Source organism: Numida meleagris, chromosome 1 (genome assembly GCF_002078875.1).
Source record: "Numida meleagris isolate 19003 breed g44 Domestic line chromosome 1, NumMel1.0, whole genome shotgun sequence".
NCBI lineage: Eukaryota > Metazoa > Chordata > Aves > Galliformes > Numididae > Numida > Numida meleagris.
In genome coordinates, this window is record NC_034409.1 from 178,587,629 (window position 1) to 178,605,885 (window position 18,257).

At 37.6% G+C, this 18,257-nt stretch overlaps 1 protein-coding gene across 2 annotated transcripts in view; it reads left to right on the plus strand.

Annotated features, from left to right (window-relative positions):
* Positions 1 to 18,257, plus strand: part of CWF19L2 (CWF19 like 2, cell cycle control (S. pombe)) — a 67,958-nt gene that overhangs the window by 16,025 nt on the left and 33,676 nt on the right. For both annotated transcript variants that reach the window (XM_021380534.1, XM_021380543.1), the window contains exons 7-10: positions 560 to 675; positions 2,295 to 2,989; positions 6,565 to 6,661; positions 7,489 to 7,578. In XM_021380534.1, the coding sequence (XP_021236209.1) occupies positions 560 to 675; positions 2,295 to 2,989; positions 6,565 to 6,661; positions 7,489 to 7,578 (998 nt within the window). The remainder of the gene's footprint in view (positions 1 to 559; positions 676 to 2,294; positions 2,990 to 6,564; positions 6,662 to 7,488; positions 7,579 to 18,257) is intronic.

Here is an 18,257-nt window from a genome sequence, read left to right on the forward strand (position 1 = left end):
GGAATCTTTTCCTGTGGACAGTCTGTCCTACAAACCATTAGCCTCATGTACACTTGTAGGAGTAGCAGAGATCAGTGCTTTATGAAGGGTGACAGGCATTGCTGGGTATGTGTCTTGTGTGTTAAGACCTCTGCTAGCTTCTCAAAGGAAAAGCAATGGGTTATTCTTCAATTTTCTGAGAAGGAAAATTCACTTGTTTATATTGAACAAGTGTGCCAAAGAACAGATGTAGAAGGTGAAAACAATAAGAAAGTTCTTTAAGTTCATTTAGAAAAATCCCACAGCTTTTTGTGTGCTGCTCCTGTCTTGGAAGATTTATGTTGTGTTCTGCAACAAAATAGAGAATCTTAAATTGAATCAGTAGTATGACTGTGGTACACTCGTCTGAACTTATAAAAATGTGTAATTGCATTATTATATTCCTTCTATTTTTCTTCTGCATCCCACCAGTTATTACATTAACTTCAGGTGAAGGTTTCATGTCACATACAGAGCAAGTTTTAAATAGGAGTAACTACTGAAATACAAAATTATGACTTCTCATTGTTTTCTATTTTAGTTACAGTGATAGAAGATGCTGGTTTAAGTTGGTTACGGAAATCATATCAGAGAATGAAAGAGCAGGCTGAGAGAGAGAAACGAAATATTGAGGAAATCGTAGCTGAAAGATACGGGGTAAGAATCTTCAATTAATTTTTTTTTTTAATACTAATACGTGCTTGGAAATGGTTACTGTCATGTAAAAGCACAAATACTTAATGTGCAGAGTCAGAAAAGAGCAGTAGGAAAGAAGCAGGAAAAAGCAGCCTCTTAAGATTCTCTGAAGTGACAAAGAGTTTAATGCTATCCAAATTCATTTAATATCTTTTTTGTTAAATATTATTTAGATTTGCTATAGGATCACATATATTAAAATAATTTCCTTCAACATTGGAAGGTACCTGAATGCTTTCAAAATTGTTATAGTTATTAGAAAATATAATTTTTTCCTGCATATACAGTTTGTGGATAATAATAATTCCAAGATAATTTGGAGAACTGTGTCGGGTTTTACCAGATTTGTATCTTCTGGCCACTTATCCCAGTGCACTGAGAAAACTGTATGTTTCTGAAGTGTTTAAAAATTATTTTTAAAGACTACTTTATTAAGTCTGCCATAGCAATATTAGAATCAAAGAATCATAGTGTCATTTGAGTTGGAAGGGGCCTTTAGAGCTCATCTAGTCCAACTCCCCTGCAGTGAACAGGTACATCTACAGCTACATCAGATTGCTCTTTGAGGCCTTTAGATATAGTAATATAGTCTTTATAAGCACTAGTCAAATGTGTGGGATGTTAGCATTTAATCTTGGCTGTAGTTTTATATTTGAGTTTTGTGTGTGGGGTGTGTGTGTTGGGTTTTTTGGTTTGTCTTTTTTTTTTTTGGTTGGTTTCGTTGTGACTGTCAATAAGACAGTGTGACTTCATACTGTTGTCTTGTCACTCCTGAATGATGAAACCAACAAGGTCAGCGCTGGTGGAAATTAATTGGTGCCAGTGATTTTTAAAGAATATTATTTTTAAGAGTCTTTTTCAAGAAACTAGCATTCAAACACATGAACACTCCAGCTGCTGTAGTACAGGGCAGTCACTGAAAGAGATCTTGGCCTGCTATGCCTCAGTATGTAATGTTTTGAGCAAAATCTAGATGGTCTTTAAGATTCCTTCCCATCCAAGCCATTCTGTGAAAAACATGTAATTAGTGGCATTTAACTCTGCTCAAAAGAAAGAAGAGGAACAGTTCACATTTTGTATAATTGGGTAATGGATAGGATTTTGATTTTGAGCTTTCTCTCTTGTGTTTTTAAGAATTCAGCTGGATGATAAAATGGTTTAGTGGGAACATCCATCGGTTCTGTAAAAGCTGAACATCCAGTGAACGTAAATGTAAAGTTCATGAGCAAGTAAGAAGAAACCTTTCTTCCCAGCTGAAGCCCCTAATCGCTGGGCTAGCTGGAGGAAACAGTTCTGAGGCTGTGGTTCCTGTTCCCAGGAACGTTCAGCACTTTACAGTAGAGTCACTGAATGAAAGTTAGAAACTGTCCAAGAGAAGGGATCAGAATGCTTTCCCATTGGAGCGCTGTTAATTCCTTTTTTTGTTTGACTTGGTCTTCCTTTCCACTCCATGGCTCATGGTTCTGCACAGTGATACATTTTCACGGAATGGTGCTTTTTTTTTGGTAATATTTCTTAGGGAGCTTTACGATACTCCATGATCTTAAAAGCAGTGTGACCTTTTTTGTTCTTTCTTGTAGTCCATGGAGGCATTTCAGTCACGGTTAGAAGAAGCTGAAAAAGTTGCATCCAAGAAGAAAAATGATTATAGAAGTAGTAGATGGAAAAAACCTGACTACTCAGAAAATGAGAAGATCGAACACCGTATGAAAGATGAGACACGACATGAAGATGGTAGAAACATGTTTGGGGGACATACAAGGGAGAAGTATGGCAAAGGATGGGCACAGGAAGACAGAGGTTACAAAAGAGATGGATCAAGAGCGGACCAAGAACATGGACACAGTAGCAGAGACTCGGAATTGAGAGGCTATAGCTCCAAAGTGGAAAAACACTTGGATGAAAAACGAAGTAAAGAAAAGAGCGTGTCTCTAAGTGACATAAAACACAAATTTCTGAAACCCTCTGAAGATGACTTGTCATCTTACAGCGCATCTGGGGACTGCAGGTCACAGGGATCTTCTTCAAAACCTCCTCTTCATAGCTCTTTGAGCAGCCGTTTCCAAAAACCCAGTGAGGATACTCCGTTGTGGAACAAAACGCACACACAAGATAACAATGAAAAATCAGTGTCTGATCAGAAGTCATCAGATGCTGCAGCAAAAAATGATGGTGAAAGAACTCAAAGTGTTGAAAAAGAGAGATCACGAGAGGAATACCCAACCAATATCCCTGAGAAGAGACAAACATCTGACAGTACAACATCATGTTCAAGGTATTTTTACAAACACCTTTTCTTGCCTTTGGTTTGTCTGTATTGCTCATGGCAAATTATGCCTAACACTGTGTCTTTGTAATAGTATTCAATCTGTCCATGTCAGATCTTTTTGATTACGTAGACACTTGTCTGCTTGTCTCCCAGCCAGGCACAGTCAAGATGGACCAGTGTAGAATTAATTAACACCTCTATTTCCCCTGTTTCCTTGGTGTATTTGAGAATTGCCAGTTACAGATTATTTTGCTGCTTCTTTATAACGTTAGTTCAGTCTATAGTAAAAATGTTCTATTAACCTCTACCAAGCAAAACCGTGTTTCATGTTTTGTTTAATTTAGGAAAGACAAACTTTAAATGTTCAGAAATGCAGACTGAAAACTGAAATAATTATTAAAACCCAAGGGGTATGTTTGCCTCTTGTAAGATTCACACATAAGTCATAGCATATGTAGAATAGTAGAAGATATTGATTAGAAAGGTTTATTTTTTTGTGAAAATAAGATGAAAAGGAATGGGAAGGGTGATGCAAGGCAGTATGTGATGGGAATTTCAGTTTGGTCGACTTGCTTTACTGAAAGGCAATGGGAAGCAGTAAGGAGAGATGGTCAGAAAAATAAGTTGCAGAAAATTGAGCTGTTCCTCTTCTTAAAGCCACCTGTTCTCCATCATTACCAGCTTGTTGGTTCTGCCAGTGACATGACTAGCGTGGTAATTATTCTGAAGGTTTCCTTTGGATCTTCCTGATAGTAGGTAAACATGTGCAGAAGTGTTTTAGAATTGGGGTGGTGTTATGCTTGTATGTAGTTTGACTGCTTGGGGAAGTTGGGCAAGTAAGTGATTGTTCTTGGCCTGCATCTGTAAGGTGACCGATACGATTTAGTCAGGAACAGCATTTGATGAAATGTGATCAAGTACAATTCCTTGTTTCTCAAATGCTCCTGTCAGTTATTTGCATTAAAAATTCTTACAGCAAGATTATGAATTCGGTTTTAATGCCTGAATGTTGGATTCTGGTAACAAGACAATACCTTACAATTCTTGATTTTACTTACAACTGATCCTACGTGTAGTACTTGCAGAAACCCTGCTGTGTATTTGCAAAGGTAAATTGTACATGAAACCAGTACTGAGTGACTAACCAAAGACAAGTGGCTGAGTCTGCACAACTCTTTGTATTCCACAGGTTGTGTGGTTCTTCCAGATTTTACTTACTACATTTTCTGCTTTGAAGGGAGCTAATGAAACGTACATTTCCTTTCATAGCAGGAGTAAAAATGGTGTTGACTTCTTGTTTTTTAAAGCATGGTTTTGAGTATGCATTGTGGCAGGAGTAGTTTGCCATTCTGTCATAAGCAGTTTGTGTGCCCTAGCACTGGATGTCAAAATCACTTCCTTACTGTTAACTTAGAACAAGCAACTACTGCTTTACAATTGCTTTTTTTTTTTTTTTTTTTTGTTAGATGAGGGTAAATCACATTTTTTGTGTGACAAGTACAGAAGCTGTATCTTTTCCTTTTTGGTTTTACTACATGTAATAAGTGCAATGCTGACTGTAACTGGGAAGATCTGCAAATTTGGGAAAACTAGATTGTGTGCAGAAGTGGTTTGCTTATTCCAGTACACTGAATTAAATTGTAATGGTAGAACAGATAACTTGATGTAATTCTTTTCTTTCCCTCACAGAATAGAATTAAGCATAGAAGCTATTTAGCTGATACTTTATTTTGCATGTTTTCTGTTTTGGTACTCTTAAACCCAATTATGCATCTTCTTTTATATTATAATTCTATTTCTTAACCAATTTGATTACTGAGCTGATTTATCAGTAGAGTGAAGATTGTATGGTTTTCCAGATCTAAGTAGCCTCTGTTTATTGCTTTTTTTTCAGGCTCTTTTAAACTGACTCTCAGCTCCCTGTGTGTGTCTCGTTGCTGTGTTTGAGACAGAAAATGACATGTCTTCCTGTTCCCTTCAGTGATAACTTGTTTGTTCTGACTCTTGCAACTTTTTGGGGTTGGGTATTTGAGGTAGTTAATTTGTTGAACGATTTATAAGCTGCAGCATTCTTTTTCTCCCTGAAGTTGTAAAGCTTGTGTTGCATGTATGCTTTCAGTGTTGTTCAGTCAGTCACTAGAAGTAAACCTACACTGAAATGAAGCCTTGAATTAATAGGTGTTGCTAGTTCAATTCCTCTTCTCTCACACTGACAATGTACCTTTTAGATTTAACCACTTCTAAAACATGGGGAGAGTTTCTTCAGTCTATAAATCAAAGTGTTGTGGACATTTATGACACAGGTTAATTAAAAGTGCTGATTAGATGTCCAAGGGATCTCTCCAGAGGAAAAGTCCATCCAGCTAGTGTTTGCAGGACATCACACTTAATAATGTGACTGCTTTAGAGTTTAATCTGAGACAAAAAAGAACAAACAAAGCAAACAACAAAACAATGCCACTAGTCTCAAAAAGTTTTAAGTGATGATTCAAGTACAAACACTACTCAAAAAAATTGTGCATGAATTGATAACCATCTTTCATTCCCTTTACTCAAGTGCTCTGCCTTGTTTTGAAAATAGAGGTTAAGGGGAATCGAGAACTTCATCTGTGAAGGTTCTGTTTCTAGTGAAGTTAACGTAAATATTTTTGTTGCCTTTTGGGTTTTGGATTGGACATCTTCAAGACAAAGATAAAAGCAATGGGTGATTTCTGCAGGGGTAAAAATAATGTTTAAAAATCATGCCATCCTCCCATTCTTCAATTCCTACAGGATTTAATTGTATTCATTTGTGAGTGAATTCAGTCTTCCTTTTAATAGCAGGGACCGATATCATAACTGGATTTTTATATTACTTTTATTAGCTCTTTTATATTCAGAGTTGGTTGTTTAAATCTGTTTTAGAGTTAGAGAAAAAAACTTGTCTGATGGCTTTTTACAGTTACTCTTTAAGATCTTATTTATTATCCCAAGAAGCTATTCCAAGAAGTACCAGTAGGTTCCCTAGGGACATTTCATATTTTATAAATGGTACCAGGTAATTTTCCACAGAAATTTTACCATACCAGCCATAACATTGGTATAAACAGAGATGGTGCTGTGAGGAGATACATATGAGCATAGAATTAGTCTTCAAGAGATGGAAGGCCACAGGAGAGCTGGGAAATGGGTACATGACCAAAGCCAGAAAGGATGGCTACAAAGTGGGTTTAAGTTACTCTTTTTACTAATATTTTCCTTGGTTTTTGTTGTCTTATACCTAGTACTGGCTCTTGACTGTCTTTTTTTTTTATGCTGGGAAAGTGTTTATTGGATAGTGCTTTTCATTTTAATGAACTCAAAAGGAAAGATACCTCATGACATTTCTTTAAGCTTTTTGGTTTCAGAGGCCTTGGTAGTGTTCTTTGTAAAGGAGAATAATTATAACAATGACAACTTCTGACTGCAAGTATGTTTCCATAGTATGTTGTTATTATTTTTGACAGTACGAATATATGTGCCAATGCAGTAGATATATAATAATTACGCAGGTGAATACAGTATCTTTTTTGTGTAGGTTTAGTGCTGATGATATTTTACAGGCATCCATCAGAAGATGAGCCGCCTCGGGTCCTTAGTGAAAATGAGATGAACAAACTGGGAGCCAGGATTGTGAAAGCTGAGCTCATGGGAAACATGGTAATGTTTTCGAAAAATTGTGACAATTTACTGCAATTTTGCTCACAGTGCTTTAATCTTAAACAACCAGACGAACAACAAAAGTACATAAGTATATTTTCTGAGCAAATGAGAAATTCTCTGAAACCTGATCATGTAAGATTTGATGATACCACTTTTAAGTGTAACTTAAATAGAATATTTAATTTAAATAGAATATTTATGTGACAGAAATAAACAGAGAAAAAAATGTGCTTATGAATTAATGCAGCTATATTACCGGATTGTGCGAGATTATTATCAGTGACTCAGATGTTTTGTAGGTGGTGCTTCAGTAGCATTGTTCAAATGAAAGTTTGAGTGCAAGTATGGCTTACTTCTCTTTAGCCTGACAGCAACAGAATAAAGAATATTTTGAATAAGCATCCAAGTGGTTTGTGGGAGGAGAGCGATTCTTTAATTATGATACCTCGATACCTTTTTCTTTTGCCAAAATCATGTAGCAGAAGATGACATTGCAATTTTGCTGTCACTTTAAATATGCATTTTTTTCTGCATATGCACTCTGAATTAGTTTTTAAATAAAAACATGACATTTCAGGTGTTTTCATTGCAGTATGTAATTCTATAATGTAGGTACATCTTGTCTGAACAATTATTTGTATTTTATTTCCAGTAAAGAATTGTGTGAATTATATTGACACTTTCTCTAGTCTTTTTGTGTCATTAGGGTTTTTTTTAGAATATACTAAAACGTAAAGAAGTGAAATGAGTAGTTACTTCTGATAGAAAGGTTTCTGAAAGTTCAAAATGGTCAAACTAATTCAGTACTACCACTTTGTTTGAAGGAATTAGCTTCAAAACTTCAAGCAGAACTTGATAATGCACGCAAATTAAAGGAGACTCAGAAGCAGATCCCAGGGAAGTCTGGCAGAGAGGTAAGGGGAAAATACTGTGATATAATGCAAGTAGTGGATGTATCAAAGAGAACATGAAATATAAGTAGGAAAATAAGAAAGTGTAGCTTGTGAAAAGGGTCAGTACCTTTGTTTATAGATGTTGTCCTCATAGTGGAGAGAAGATTTTTAGGCAAAACTGTAATGTTATTGTCCAGTTTGATCTCAGTTCCACAGTGAAAAATCATACACATGTTGTCAGCAGAATTTGAGTATTTTTTCAAGGAGTGTTCATCTCAGACCTCTTACATTTACTAGTATTTTGCTTGTCATTAGAAGGAGGACTGAAATGGAAGTTAACGCGTCATGACCCTCAAGTAATAAGTCTCAGGCCTTGAATTCACAAGAATTTAAGAATTCAAAAGCTCTCTGTAGGTGAACTGTACGTCTTGCTGCAGTCCAATTCTTAGGAATGCTTTTATGGTGTATATATGGAAAATAAACAAAACAGATTGGAGTTGTGTAATGACAGTGTACATTCAGATTTTAAAATTGGAAACAGGATGTGGTATGCATCATCTTCAAAATGTTGGTAAAGACATGGTCCTCTGAAACACTCATGAATAACAATTTTGGGCAGCCATAAGCATTAACCGTAGTCTGATTTTTATCTTAATTTTTAATTAAAAGGTTTTTAAAACTAACAATGTGTGGTCATTGCAGAAATACAAAATGTTCATACTAACTGAATTTTCAGAAGGGAGAAATAGTTTTAAAAAAATAAGACATATTTAGCAATTGATCTCATAGATTTTGCTTTTACCAAGTGATAGACTGCTCTGCAATGCGGAGATTCTTCTACATTTAAAAAACACTAAGTTCAGGAACACGAGAGTTTGCAAATTCAGAAAAATAAACTTATGAAGAACAGGTTTGCATCCTTCTGATTACATCTGACCTGGGTCCTAATAGGTCTTGGATCGGGATCTGAAAAATTCATGAGTAGTCCAGAAGGAGTCTTTCTGAGAAAGAAGGACGTATTATAGGCTTTGCTAGGCTAGAAACACAAGCTTGCTGCCTGAAAACCTCAGAGGTATTGACTTAGTTGTTTCTGTTCATGAATATTGCTACAAGATAGTTATGATTTGGACTTAATGATCTTCCAATTGAACAATTCAATTTTATATGATTTTTCTTGTATCTGTTGTGTGACTATCTTCAGTTTTGCACTTTTGTATTATATACTTCAGTTGGGTCCAGGGACTTAGAAGGTACGTTTACTCATTGTCTTGTATTCCCTTTAAACATCAGGGGAAAAAAACAAAACACTTGGTCTCCTGTCTCCCCTGTTCCCCTCTTGAAAACTCTGGGAGCGCTGCCATAGAGTTGTGGTTGATACAAGCTTCTGTGGAATATTGAAGGGATTTAGAAACAGGACTCTTTCCTCTCTGAAGCATCTTGGATGCAAAATGTTTACCCTTGTGCTCTCCATGTTGGCTTTCTCTGAAGCTCAGGATCATCATCTTAGATAATTCCAGTATGCATGAGCTTGGTTTTCAGGTCTTTTCACCGCACAATGATATTTTTGTTAGCACATCTATCTTGCAGAAATTATCTTTACTTTGTGAGAGTCAGGGCTGCTGATAGTCCTGCTGTTGTAGTCTTTCCAGGGTTTCCCAGTGGGAATGGTGCCTTACAGATGCATCAGGACTGATGTTGTAATCCTGCTAATGGTTAGCTCTTGAAATGCACCTTGCTTGAAGAGAGCCAGCCACATTACATCCTGCTGTAATGTTGTTCAACTTCTTAGGCTTGTTGTAAATTGGCTGACTCTTCCAGCCACTGTGAAAATGATGCTGTTCACATGACGTCACTGTGGATTTAATTATTGCCAGGGCTTGCTTTCCAGAAAGAGAGTGTCTTTTGTTGCATTTTTAAGCCTTGCTGTGTTGTCTTTATGAATATGCCATGGTAGTGCTTGTTTCTTGGCTACTGCTAGCCTATATTAGCTATTTTTGGGGTGTGAGCAGTCTTGCAAATCTGATAGTAGCTCAGTCCTAAATTGTATCCATGTGATAGTTACCAGGGTAATCTTACCAGTTGCACAGCTCAAATTGATTTTGAAGTTTTGAGACACAAGCAGAATGTGCTGGGCCTGCAGTATCATTGGTGTGTAAGTAACTCATAGGTTCAGAAACCATCTTGAAGCAAGAGGCTGATTTGTGAAAATATATTTGATAGTATTTGAATCAGTCTTTCTGTAGCATTGACCATCCAAGTGATGGTCTCAATTGGTTCAGTTTGCTGTATTCCAAATTAGATACCTGAAACAGTTTCCACAGAAATGGTTTTCCAAAAGCATGCCCCAAAGATCCTGAAGTTTGATGTATTTGCTTGTTAACAATAACAAACACAAAGAATTTTGTTTCAGGCAGGTCTCAGGTTCCTTGAAGTAACATGGCCAGTGTTGTTCTGAAAGGTCCCATGCCTGGCTTTGCTTTCCTTATTTTCATTTTTGTTAGGAGAACTGGAGAGATTATTCAGATAGCAGTGAAGGTAATTCTGAATGCATCTCCATAGCTACTCTTTTTCTTTCTTTCTTTGCAATTAATTGAACACGGATCAATTTCCCAATTCATTTTACTGTGTGACTGAAAGTAGAATTGTGCTAATGTAAGGGGTAGGCATGGGTGTCTGGGGTTTGTGCAGAGGACAGGATCAATTCTTTAGAAGTGGTGCTGGTTCTTTATTGACCACTTTAAGTGATCGAGAAATTACAGTTCACTACAAGAAAGACATTGAGGCCTTGGAGTATGTCCAGAGAAGGGCAGTGAAGCTGTGATGGGTCTCGAGCACAAGTCGTATGGGGAGTGGTTGAGGGAACTGGGGTTGTTCAGTCTGGAGAAGAGGAGGTTCGGGGAGACCTTATAGCATGGGTTGGCCTCTTCTTCCATGTAGCAGTGATAGGATAAGAGGGAATGTCCTCAAGTTGCATCAGGGAAGGTTCATATGTAAATATGTATCTATACCCATATCAGAAGCCTGATTTGAGGATGAATTATTTTCAATAGCCTCTGAACTAGTGTGCTATCATAACTGTTTTTGCAGTTAGTGGTGTCAGGAGGGCCTAAGTATTGCTTGTCTCAGGCTCGATACCTGAATATGTGATAAAACGGACACAAGTTTTCAGCGCTATGGTAAGCAGGAAGACTCTGAGAGAGCACCACTGTATGTCAGGCTGCTGTCAGTTAGCAAAGCACCTCAGAAACAAGGCTGTGGAACGGAACACCCAGACTAGACAGGAAAACAATTAGTACTAAAAAGTGGGTTTATTATTGTGTGCTCTCTTCACACCTCTGAATATGTCACTGTCTGGTATCCTTAACTGCTCCACAGATTGTTTTCTGTATTAGAACATTAAGTAAACGTTATGATGCTATTTTTTCTAGTTTGAAATAGGAAATTAGATCAGAATAGCAGCCCAAGGTTAAGCACTCTAAACACTGAACAAGCCTGACTTTTGGTGAATAGGATTAACTTCCTGTGGAAGAAGGGATGGGCAACTCAGGGAGAATACAAATAAGTTGTTAGAATGTGCAGGGAGAAAATTAGAAATGCAAAAGCCAAGCTTGAACTCAACCTGGCCACTGGGGTAAAAGAGGAAAAAAAAACTGATTTACAAATAACAGTAAGAGGAAGACTAAGGGGAATCTCCAGCCTTTACTGGATGCAGTGGGGAGTGTGACCACTGAGGATAAGCAGAAGGCTGAGGTTCTCAATGCCTTCTTTACATCTGTCTTAAAAGTCAGACCAGTTATCCTTGGGTACTCTACCCCGTGACCTTGAAGTCTTGGAGCAGAATAAAACCCCCCACAATTCAGGTGGAAACAATTAGAGACCTACTACTCCTCCTGGACCGTCACAAGTCCATGGGTCCACAATGGGTGCTGAGGGAGCTGATGGACATGATTGCCAAGCTGCTTTCCACCATCTATCAGATTTTCTGATCAACCAGATAGGTCTCAGGATTGGAGTCTTGTCAGTGTGACTCCCATCTACAAGAAGTGTCATAAGGAGGATCCAGGGTACTGCAGCCCTGTCAGCCTGACCAGGAAAGTTTATGGAACAGATCACCTTGAGGGAAATTACATGGCATGTGGGGGACAACCAAGGGAGCAGGCCCAGCCAGCATGGGTTCACAAGTCAGATCCTGCTTGACCAACCTGATCTCCTTCTATGACCAGATGATCCAACTGGTGGATGAGGGAAAGTCTGCTGATGTAGTCTACCTAGACATCAGCAAAGCCTTTGACGCTGTCACCCACAGTATTTTTCTACAGAAGCTGACAACCTGTGGCTTGGACAGGTACAGCCTTTACTGGGTAAAGAACTGGCTGGATGGCCGGGCTCAGAGAGTGGTGGTGAATGGAGTTAAATCCAGCTGGTGACCGGTCATGAGTGGTGTTCCTCAGGGGTTGGTACAGGGGCCTATCTTGTTCAGTATCTTTATCGATGACCTGGATGAGGGCACTGAGTGCACCCTCAGTAAGTTTGTAGATGACACCAAGCTGGCAGGAAGTATCGATCTGCCTGGCGGTAGGAAGGCCCTGCCAGGTTCACAACAACCCAGCCAACACTACAGGCTTGGGGCATAGGATGACTGTGTAGAAGAAATGGAGCTGGGGGTGTTGGTTGACGCTCGGCTGAGCCTGAGCCAGCAGTGTGCCCAGGTGGCCAAGAAGGCCAATGGCATCCTGGCTTGTATCAGAAATAGTGTTGCCAGCAGGAGCAGGGAAGTCATTGTCCCTCTGTACTCAGCTCTGGTGAGGTCATACCTTGAGTACTGTGTTCGGTTTTGGGCCCCTCACTACAAGAAAGACTTTGAGGCCATGTAGTGTTTCCAGAGAAGGGCAATGAAGCTGGTGAGGGGTCTGGAGCACAAGTCTTATGGGGGGCGGCTGAGGGAACTGGGATTGTTTAGCCTGGAGAAGAGGAGGCTCAGGAGTGACCTTATTGCTCTGTACAGCTACCTGAAGGGAGGTTGTAGCAAGGTGGGGATTAGCCTCTTCTCCCGCATAACTAGTGCCCAATCTAGAGGGAATGGCTTCAAGTTGTGCCAGGGGAGGTTCATGTAGAATATTAGGAAAAACTACTTTTATGACAGTGGTCAGGTGGTAGAATGGTCTGCCCAGGGAGGTGGTGGAGTACTGTCCTGGAGGTGTTCAGGAAACATTTAGATGCTGTACTGAGGGATGTGGTCAGTAGGGAAATATTTGTGGTAGGTGAATGGTTAGACTGGATGATCTTGGAGGTCTTTTCCTACCTTGGTGATTCTATGACTCTATAGTTCTCCTGGGGTAGAGACTGCATGTGACCTAAATGGCAAGACTGTTGACTACAAGCACTAATTGCAATATGCATAGATGCTACAGCTGATTGTATGTGGTCAGCTCCAGTGACACAGATGTTGACAGTTCTTGGATTGCATGTATACAGCAACAATGAATGCATATGCAAAGACTTTTCTTAAAAGGTGAATTAAATATGTAGCTTGTTTTGTCTTTATATTTCAGCACAAGGCAACCTTCAGCGATAATGGAAATTTAAAAACAAAAACAAAAACAACCAGCAACAAACTATGTGAATATGCCAAAGAGGCATTTGGACTAACCTTCATTTTAATTTTAGATGGAATTAAAGGATGCTTGTGTTCAAATTCCCATGTCTAAATATTTGTGGCCATTTTAAGAAAGGCAAAGATGCACTTTAAACCCTATTGAAACTGTGTAAAAGAAGACTGCTGTGCCATAGTGATTCTGTTTTGGGATAGATGAGGACAATGAGTGCTTATTGAATGTAAGGACACAGCAGAAAATTGTGAAGGCTTCAGAATTTAAAAAATAACTTCTATTTTTTTCACACTTGCTTCAGTATTGTCCCTGCATAAGAATTAGTCAAATCTGCTCAATGAAGAATATTCTGCTTTTGTGTTGCTAAAAATTTACTTAACTGTGTTTGTGTTTTTTAATCAGAAAATATATTGACACGATACAAGTTTAGGTAAATCTAGGACTCTTTTCACGGTGGTGGATGAAGGAAGTGTGTTTTCATCTTATAAAAATCTTATATACAGCTTATACTTGAAGCTGAAAATAGCTACGCCTTTTAAGGAAATTTCAAATGAGCGAAAAAAAACCCCCTTCTGAGCCCTGAACCTATTACTGGGTTCCATAGCACTTAATCAGTATGCAGGAAACAGACAGTAATCTCTGCTGGGTGATTGCTAGAGACAGTTTTTAATAATGATGAATTGTGTTTACAATACAAAAACGAATACAAAATTGAGTGAAAAGTAAAAGGTGGTTCTTTAAGCAAAATAGCATGGTAGAAAATGTATTATCAGAGTGTATTTAAAAGATGAGAGTGAAGTTCTGAAAAGCAGAAAAGCAAATACTGACTTTTCTGTTATGCACTTCAGATAAATTGTAAGGAAAACATGAATGACTACAGCATAGTCAGTCTTCATTTAAATAACAGTTTTCTGTGAAAATGCAGCTGCCTTCAGTCTGATATGATTCATTCAATGACTATATTTAAACCATAAGGAATGAAACAGCATTTGATTTATATTTTCCACAATATAGAGCAAAAAACTCAAAATCTGCTACTTTTTTTTCTAATGAAGCATGCATGGTGGTTCTGTGAAGACTGTTGGGCAAGGTATCTGTAGAGCAGTCATCTTCCATTTTGGCAGGCATTGTTTTTCACTTCACCGTGTGTATCTGACTAACATCGTACTGCTTTAAGGGAGACATTTTTTTCTAGGCTACCTGTTGCCTCCAGGCAATGATAACACTCTTCAGCCCATTATGCATCTCTCAGATGGAGGGAAGGTTACAAGGGAAGAAAAACTTGCTTCTTAATTTAGCTCATTTTATCTTGTAGTGAAAGTCTTTACAGTATCAAGAACTTAGTGTAGTAAGTGTGATTTTATATGTATAAAATTTAAGCAATAGTTAATACGTATGAACAAGACATGAAGGAAAGGTGAAATATAGTCAGTACTTCAGATGTGATGTTTAGAAAAACAAAACAACAGCACCCTGAGCCCTTAACATTAACATTAAAAATTGCAGGTGTGCCATCAGGTTTAATTTCATGTTTGAGAATTGAGAATATAAAAGCAGTTTATTTTCTGCAATAAAAATATTTGTTTATCAAAGCTTACCTGTAACATATTTTAATTTTACAGAGTTGAATGGCCTTTCATTATGTCATATCCAACATAGGATTTAAATTCAGTTGTAGTAAATCTCTTCGACTTAAGTAGATATAGGATCATTTAAAAATTACTTCAAACTCTCAGCAGAATTCAGCTGAAACATGTGTGTGAAAATTAGGATGTTGGGGTCTAACGACCCTTGCTAAATGTACAGTAAAAATCCGTGATTTCCTTTGGAGCGTCAGATAATGTGGAGATACAGTAACAGATAGATTTTGGCCAGATGCATCTCAGATATTTTCAGTGCATCTTAATTTCTAATCGCTGCTGTTCCATTACACTTGAATCTGCTATGCAGGGTGGATGTGCCATTCTCTCTTCAGCAGAAGCTTTTCTCCATGCAGCGCGCTGACTAGCTATAACTAGGACAAGGAATAATAAAGTAGGCATACATTCGCAGAAGAGCTTTAACAGCATTAGAGTATACTTTTTAAAAATAATAGCTACATGCAGCTTCTGATCAGAGTATTTCCTGAAAACTCTTGCCCGTGTCAGCTACAGAAGGTTAAATAATTCTTCATACTACAAAAACATATTAAGACAAACTTTCTTAACTTCCTAAATGTAATTTATAGGAAATTGAGTTTTGTATTTAAAAAGTACTGGAGAAATTGTATTAGCAACTAAATGAAATAAAATATCTTACTAGTTTCAGTACATTATCACATTCTGGGACTTACATTACATTTCTGTCTTTGGTAAGATGAAACAGAAGTTTGTGGCCTTAAGAACCAACATGCTGCAAGACCTTTCTTTTTTATGGTCTGAGTGTTTATGTTTTGTATCTGATGTTCTTGCTATAGAGACAATATACCTAATCATTATTAATTTTTTTTCCTTTTTCTACATCCCACGCCTGCAGTGGTAGTATGCGCTGTTTGCAAGACTATTTCAAAATATAGCTAGCAATTTGAAATATCAAACTGCATCTTCAAACCTTTCTCTGAAGCTATATTTACAAGGTTATGTGGCTTGCTGACATCTGATGTTGTTCTTCTTAGGCTTAATCTCTTCAGTTTTCCCTGTTACACTCTCATTACAGGACATAGTGCAAACTGCTGTCAGGTACATGTTACTAAGCCCTAATCTTACTTCCAGAAGCTTGTAGTACGAAACCTTCTGATTTTGATTTTAGATTGTGTGCTTGTCCATTCTATTCACGAGATGTTATTCTGATTGTCCTATCTCAAAGCTTCTCTGAGTGCAAATAGAAAAATTATTGAATACAGAGTTGATTGGAGGTGTTCAGTATCAAGAGGAAACAATTAAGGCAGTCAGGTTAGTTATTTCGAGCAATGAGCAGTGTAGGTAAAATACCATTTTTCAAAATACAAGAACAAAGAATTGAATTTAAAGGGCAAACAGTTTTATATTTATAAGACACAATTATATTTTTACATAACAGGTTATTAACTGATGTCACTAACTGGATTAAAAAAGACATAAATTTGTAGTTATGTGTCTAATCCTTTTGTAACAATGAATGTTTTCACTTAGGAGCTATGATTTTTTTCACCTCATGTTTTCTATATAAAGCTAGCAGAACCTAATGAAGATATGCTTCTGTAGGATACTCTGGTCGTGTGTTACAGCTTGCATTAGATTTTCTGCTCCTCTCTGTTAAATGCAGGGTGCTAATTATTCTTGATCTTGTAAAAACAAAACAAAACATTGTTTTAATCTTTCAGTATTCATCTAATCCTCGTAGGAGTTGTAACAGCGATGCTGATTACTATGTTTACAGAAGCACTGACTTTCTAACATAGGCTGAAGTTTGCTCTTGCTTTCTCATGCTGCTATTTCCCTTCATTTTCCTTTTTTTTTTATTTTTTTTTCCCTGCGTGAACCCAAATCAAAGATGGTTAAGAACTTAAACCAAAGTTTTATACTATGGTCTGCTGTATGGACCTGTGACCATTTTAACTTCTTGCTGTGAGATCCAAACGTGGGTCTTGTTAGGAGAATGCTATGTCTATCAATTGTTTAGGTATTACCTTTGAAGTGGGCGGTTCAGGTATTCACAACAAATGAATGGCAGACCCTGAGGGGTAGCCTAGGTGCTTTGAAACTAACTTAATGGGAACTCAGGGTAGTGAATACACTGGTGAGCTCTGCTCATACAAATGGTTGCAAACAGAGACAGGGTTGCCTTATCCTTCTGGAAACTCAAGTGATCGTGTGTAACCACAATCTGAGGAGTGAGAAAAAGATCAGCTGAAAACAGAAGAAAGAACAATTGAAAAGAGTAGGAGACAGAGAATGGAAGAAACAGCTGTAAGTCCTGCGTGCTGAGAAATCCTTAGACCAATTAGACATAAGGGATTCAAGGCATTTCCATTGGCCATAGACTGTAAGAAAAATAAACAGGTTGTATGCTTAGTTAAGCATCTAATTTCTCTGCGAGCACAGAGCTGGTGTGTGGTGGTTGTGGTTTGTCCTTACTGAAGACATTGGCAGGCTTTGTTTTTTCCCTTGTTACGTTGTGCTGGTACCACTCCAGTGTAGCCCTTAGTAAGGATGCACAGACAACTTGTTTCACACAGTCTACAGCTTTTTGTTTGCTCAGTAATTAAGAAAAAATAGTTCGCTTTTCCTAGCATTGCTCTCAGTCCCGCAATATACTGCCTCTTAAAATGTATTTTATTCTCCTTAGCTGCTAATACTGAAACCCAGATCCAATTTAGCGGATGCTGTCTCGGATGATTGCCCTGCTTACTCCCTTTATTTAGGCACTTGAATGTCTGTTCCTGCTTATATAAGGCAGAGCTTTTTCCATGTCCTCTTGCTAGATTATGGAACAGACAGCATCTCTGGAGAGTTCAAAATTCTTCTATGGAACTGCATTTTATTTACTTATTTAATTTTAAGCATTTATCCTTCTCATTGTTTTGTTTGCTTGGGTGTTAATTACTCTGTAGCACTTTGTATATTTTTGAGAACTGCTTTGTACTTTGCATGTTTAATTGACCTGAACTAGGAATTCATGTTCCTTCATTAATGGCAGCAAAGAATTCCAGTCTAGTTCAGTAAATTCACCCAGTCTTTGCTTGTTAGGGCTGTAATTTATATATTGTCTGTGTAACAGTCATCACATAGCTCAGAAATGGTGACCAAGCCTCTTCTGCAGTTTCAATTTTAATATTTAATTGTATATATATGTTTAATACACTTCTATATGTATTTTAAAAATTGGTATTGTACTTCTAACTATAAGATATTATTTATCTGACAATAATTATTCAGGAAACATTAATATATAGATATAAGCATCTATTTTGTATTTATAATATAGCATAGCATAATTGAAGTCATTCGGAAAGCTGAGAGATTTAAAGTAGGCTTTGTTACAGCATGTAGTGCCGTGCCACTTTATGAAGAGATAAATATACTTTCTACGTACTAAAAGCAAGTTAAAACAGAAGCAAAATCCATTCTCAAA